General features: G+C 35.1%; 1 protein-coding gene across 1 annotated transcript in view; it reads left to right on the top strand.

Annotated features, from left to right (window-relative positions):
- The first annotated feature begins 336 nt into the window (after positions 1 to 336).
- The window catches only part of LOC103250359 (centrosomal protein of 112 kDa-like), a 76,277-nt gene continuing 70,199 nt past the window's right edge, over positions 337 to 6,414 (top strand). Inside the window, exons 1-2 of the mRNA XM_021707981.1 lie at positions 337 to 560; positions 1,326 to 1,508. Of these exons, the coding sequence (XP_021563656.1) occupies positions 1,461 to 1,508 (48 nt within the window). The 5' untranslated portion in view covers positions 337 to 560; positions 1,326 to 1,460. The remainder of the gene's footprint in view (positions 561 to 1,325; positions 1,509 to 6,414) is intronic.

The following is a 6,414-nucleotide window of genomic DNA, read 5'->3' as shown; positions in this document are numbered from 1 at the left end:
ATACATATACAGAGAGAGAGAGAGAGAGAAAGAGAAAGAGAAGCATTAGCATAGCTTTCTTCTAAATAGCATAATACATTTTTGGTTCGATGTTTACTATTGAATGTCCAACTGAGAAAAATCGCAATAAGAAAACATGAGACCTGTGTTTTCAGGTAAATTTAATTTGGTTTTGATTCTTGATGTGTAACTGTGGGATAAGGATTTTGAACTTAAGAAAGACACCTCCTGAAAAGGCGTGCGGCATGATGCCTGGAGAAATGACTGCTATAGCTTTAAGATAAGGTAGTCTGGTGATTCATTGCACGGAGCAAGATCGATGTGGAGCAGGCTCCTACTGCTAGCCGTTTTGAAGATGGATTCTCACGCCGAAAATCACTCAATGTATTTTAGACGGCAGCAGTTTTTCCCCCTGAAATCTACCAAAACTGAAGGAAAATCCAAGTGACTGTTCTTAGCAGCTGTGTGGCCTGGAGTTCACTGGGGAAGCTGGCTTCCTGCAGTCTCCTATTCATCACCTGCTTCAAAGACAGCCTGACTGGCTATAGTTTGCAGGCCAGGTAGGGTGCCATTGTGCACAGTCTGGGAGGATTAGTATCAAAGCTGCGGCCACCAGGCCCTTGGTCTCGGGCTGCCACTCAGTCTAGCAGGGAGAGGCTAAGACTGGCCAAGGTCACAGTCTCCACTGTGGAGTGGACTGGGAAAGGATCCTGAGAATAGAGTGCTCTTTATGAAATCATGGCGCAAGCTTGCCGCACAGCAGGTGCCCTTCTGGAACACATAGCATCTGCTTTTGTGGGTATACTGTGGCCGACAACGAGATAATAGCACTTTGAAACTTACCATTTTATTTTCAGAAAGACAACTGTATATACAATAATCCAGATGCGTAGTTAGCTTCAAGCTTTTATTTGAAAATCATGAAGAAAACGGGCCGGTTTAAGTGCTGCCTTTTACATGTGTATATTTAAGCAAAAATCTAAGCGAACTGACTGTTAACCATTTATAACCATTGCTGATCAGTAATGCCCAAATTCTTGGGGAGGAGATGTCTAGCATTCAACATAATTTTTTTCAGTGTTCAGACATTTTTGTCAACAGATTGCAGAAGGATTTACTAAATTTGCCCAACTATTTTGAATATTAGGGGGTTTGGATACCCCCTACCACCACCATCAAATGAGAGTATTTCAAGGGTTAGGTAATAATGATGCAAAAATAAAATTTTCTACTTGGAAAAATTAGAGAAAAATTAAGCTGTACGTGAGTTGTCATGACGACAAGGATGTTCTGTTGATGAACTGTCCTCTTCATTGTCCAATCAGATAGTAGAGCTGAAGCTGGAGCATGAACAGGAGAAGACGCACCTATTACAGCAGCATAACGCAGAGAAGGATAGCCTAGTCCGAGACCATGAACGGGAAATTGGAAACCTGGAAAAACAGCTTCGCGCTGCCAATATGGAGCACGAAAATCAAATTCAGGAGTTCAAGAAACGAGATGCACAGGTAATTATCAATAATATTTGATAAAACGGGTATCTATGTTTAAAAAGTCATCAGCGTTTATGTTTTCCTGTTATTCTTGTTGATGCACGCTGTTTGATCATTTGTAAAACTGACATATAAATGTGATTTTTTGTTGTTTTTCCCCCCTCCCGTTTTGGGGATGAATAAAGCTCTAGCTACAGAAACCACAGGTAGCCAGATTAAAAATCCCATGGCGCGCTATAACTTGGCCCTTTTTTATCATCTTGTCTCGGTTCCTTTCAAGATGGATTTTTTTAAGGTATCTGCCCCTTACCCCTCCCCTTAGCCTTAGTAAATCCCTATGAAATATATCAGCCTCACTCCTTGCTTTTTGTTTTAATCTCTGTAGGTAATCAAGCAGCTGTTTTAATGTTTGCTTTTCCTCCCCAGTGTTGCTGTTTTTCATGAGACTATGCTTGATTAGATCATTCAGATGGTAGTTGATAAAAAGGACCCCAGAGAAAGACTCTTTCCCACCGGGTCTGTTGCTTTTTCCTGCACACACACACACGCCTCCTAGTCCCCATCTCTGTAGTCCCTGTTGGAAGCCGTTTGGCAGAATAACCCCCAGCTGTGGTAGCATTTGACTCCTCGAACTTGTGGATGAAATGGGCACTGTCAGCGTGGAAAATTATCTCTATAAATTTCAGAGGCAAAAAATCTACTGAGACTGTGTCTTGGTGGTACAATACATTCTTTAGGGTGTCTATAGTCAAGGACCTTTAGTGTATCCTCTTGGGGAGATTGCTGTGAAATTTTATTGAAGAAAAATGTAAGAGCAATTGATAACAATAAAAAGATAATGTTCCTTTCTAATAAAACCATATTGTTTACTAGGCTTAAATACCTCTTTACCCAGTGAAATCTAACATACTAACTATACCACACAAGCTTCTTCCCCTAATTATGCTTCCTCCCCAAATAATATCTTTATCAAAGAAAATAAACCTTCTGTGATACCACGTGTTTAAACAATTTATAATTATCTAAACAAAAACACACCACTAATTAAATAAGATATTAATTTTCTGAGAGGAGAGAGAGTGGTGGTAAGGCAAAGGAATAGGAATTATTGGTTATTTTTCATTTGACCTTGAGATGTCTTCTACTTTTGCAGAATAATTGATGCAATATGAATATACTCAGCACTGGGATTTTTTTGGTCAATAATATACTTTATAGTAAAATTATTTTCAATTTGTTTTATGGTGGTTTGCTACCAAAAAGGTAGTCATTGTAGTAGCAGCCATAGTGCCAGAATAGTCGGCTGGATCCTGTTAAATCAATGTGTAATACGCTTTTGCCACCAACTTCATTAGAGCCTTTGTAAAGCATGCTGGTCTTTTGAACTGTATGCTTAGTCACTTACAGTTGATTAAGAATATTTTCCAACTTATATTCTCCTTAAACCATTGTTTCCCCCGGTAAGGGATATACGTTCTGAGTCCATGTAGGATCTGTTTGCGTAGTAGAATTCAATAATGGATGCAATAAAATTCATTAATTGACATAACTTCCTACTACTTTGGTGCTGTTGTGAGAAGGTGACTCAAGTGGAGGCCAGATTTAGAGGGAGCCTTTGTGATTTTGCATATGTCGTATCTGCCATGTAGGGTGCGGTTCATCCAATCATAACAAAAGGGAAAATTTAAAACTATTACGTATAATAAAGCCACTGGAATAGTTTAATAAAGTTATTAATTGTATTTCTTCTTATTGAAATATTAAGCATGAGGACTGTATGACCTCTTCAAATGCTATAACTTAGGATTCTGTTTCTTATATCTTGTGTCTTTCTTAGAGTGTTTTGTTAGTTGAAATTGCTGTCGTGGGAATGCCAGGAAGCAATGCAAGTATAGGCTAAATGCATTCTTGGTTAAAAGAAAAATAATTTTTATGTGTGTAGAGAATATGGCATTAAAAAACTTTGACTAAATAAGTTATATTTTTAAAAAATCTTTGTATACCAAAATGCTCATAATTTCAATTTATCTTTGGTTATTTATTGAGAATGTTAATTCAAAGTTTCCTTCAGGTAAGTCTTACGTTTTCAGAATATATATTTTTATGGATGTGGTTTAAACAATCTAATTTATAATACCTTTTAAGGTCTGAAAGCCATTCACATATTTTAAGAAAACAAAGTAGACATATGATTTTCAAATAGAAGATCTTTTTTCATGTCATTGTGCTGTAGTTTGATGCAAAACAAATACATATCTTAAATGTTGGATTGTATAATTTTTAATTTTAGTTCCATAGAGACTTGATTTTCAGTACTGTTTGGCTATTCCAGTTTAGCAGTGGAGGCCATTTTGTAAAAAGGACTATTTGAAATGCTTAACTGAAAGAGAACTGGTGAAATATTTACTTTGGATACTATGGCTTTGTTTGCTTTTTCTTTTTCTTCAGTGTCTTAAATGAGGACAGTTTTCTAAAAATCTGTTTTTGGCTTCTTTCAAATATGTAGTAAATTATATGCCGATAAGAAATCATTTTTATAAGGTATAGTTATCAACCTTAAGATGAATCATACCAATTAGGAACTCTATTTTGGTGAATGTGCTTTATAGTTATTAAGGGTGAGTTGTTATTCTAATAATTTCTCTTTTACAGAACAATGATAATATATAGAAATGCAACTAAGGTTAATTAACCATTTTCTTCCTTGTATTTGGTGCAGTTCGCTAATTATTTTTGTGCATGTTGTATTTTTGTCATAGTTCTTTGATTTTTCAGTGGCAGGATACATTATGTTGTGATATTTACATTTGCTAAAATACATGTTAAATTTTACCACCATCATACAAGATGTTCAGTCTGGTGTATACCTAAGGTCATAAATGTAAGAAAAAGCATTCAGATAAGTAAAAATAAGGACACATACAAATTCATAACTTCAGTGTCAGATATTTTTCATTTTCCAGGTCCCTTTTATTGAAATTACTGTGGAGAATTATTTGATTGATTCATTCTTTTTTTTAAACATAAATAAAATGTGTACATATGATCTTAGCTTCTTGTAACATGAAGGTTCTGCATGCAATTCTTGGTTTGCTTTTGAACTGTAATATAATGAAAGAATGTTTGCAGTTTATCCTATTAAATTAGAAGAAAAATACAACACAGATTGTTTGATCTTTTACTTGTCCTTTTAGAACCCTGAATCACCTAGAGATTGCTTGATCTTTTATGTTTGTTGCCACAATGAGTGATATGTGTGAATACTGTAGAGGATGTTACTCCCTCTGTGAACTTCCCCAGAGATGGTATCACCATCTTAGGACAACTAAGTAACCTGTTGCAGTACAGACAGATCAGGGAGTAGCGGATCCAGCAGCCACTGGGAACTACCACCAGTATCATGCAATTAAATGCAGCATCCCTGGAGAAGGTTATCAGCAATCTCTGAAAATATATTGCGTTTAGCATTTGTCTGCAGTACAGTGGAACTAGCATAACGTTGGCATCTAAGCACCTGACTTGCTTCCCTGAACTGAAAATCATGATTCTAATATGAACAATTTTTATATAATATGGACAAGTCGTCTTGATTTTGTCATATGGATTCACATGAAGAGCTGAACCTATCACTGATTCTAACATGTGGACTGTGTGGTAAATCTCTTCTACTTAACCAAAAGTTTCCCCAAAAAGATAGGCAAAAATTATATCTCAATAACATTACATTATTATTCATGAGTTACCAAATATGGGCACAAGATAAAAATCTCCACTTATAAACTGGGTGTGTGCTTGCCTGCAGTGGATATGCACTATCATTCTTCAAAGATTGCTCAAAGGATAAATTTAATAACATGTGTGCTCTGAACATTATTATCATACATATATATGGGCATTGGGCTTTGGATGCATTTTTCTATTGAAAATATTTTATTCTAATTTTTTGTATGTCAACTACTTTCAGAAAGGACTTATTTTAAGGCAACAGTGTATAATAAATACACACTTAAAACAACTGAAAACAATAATTAAGCAATAGATGATATTAGCCATATTAGAAAAAATGTGCTGAAAAGAAAACTGCAGTTAAGTGCAAGTTTTAGCTCTGAGTGTGCCTAGAAGCCACAGCAAGGAGGGAAACGTGATGAATTGTGTAATTCTAATTATATAATGAGAGAAATTATAGCAGTTTTTCCCCCCAGCTTTCAGTTCTAAGAGAAATTTATGCCATGACACTTACCATAAAGGACATTGACCAATATAACTGATGATGTTCCCTGCATGTTAAAACATTTGGAAATAAAATCTAGTGGGAAACCTTAGATTCTGTAAGTATTTTCACAAAAAAATGCAATTACTAGATTTTATTTTAATGTGCTAAATTTTCATTTTAATTTATTGAGAATATTATTATTCTCAAGTCAGAAAACAAAACCACTTGGAGAAATCCTATTTTGTAGATATTATTAATCATAAGAAAGTATATTTTATTTTAAGGCCTAGTAAATTCTAGTACAGCCATATTATCACTGTGCCAGGAACGCTTGCAAAATATCTTTTGGAAGTAAAAATTAGAAACACGGCTAAGATTAGAGGTGGTTTTAGAAGTTCATTTCTACTATTAATTTCCAAGTGTGTTCCTCTTTTCCTAATATCAGATTCCCTTATTCCCTGAACTTATACTATGAAAACTATAAAAGAATAAGAAAATCAAGTGGTAATTAATTCTAGGAGTAAAAGATATTTAACCTGTACTAAAATGATTAATAGTCTACCTGTATAACCAAAGTAGTATTTCATCATCATTATTTATTCATTAATATCATTTACTGGGTTCTGAGGAAGTATATGTTTGTTTGTTTCAGTCAAACTGGACTCATCACTTGGTGAAACAAAGCTATGTAAATCTATCCCTCCCCCC

Source organism: Carlito syrichta, unplaced genomic scaffold (assembly GCF_000164805.1).
Source record: "Carlito syrichta isolate Samal-C Ts95f unplaced genomic scaffold, Tarsius_syrichta-2.0.1 Scaffold130356, whole genome shotgun sequence".
NCBI classification, from domain to species: Eukaryota; Metazoa; Chordata; class Mammalia; order Primates; family Tarsiidae; genus Carlito; species Carlito syrichta.
Note: the sequence above shows the minus strand (reverse complement) of the source record. Positions and strands in the feature narration are given on the sequence as shown.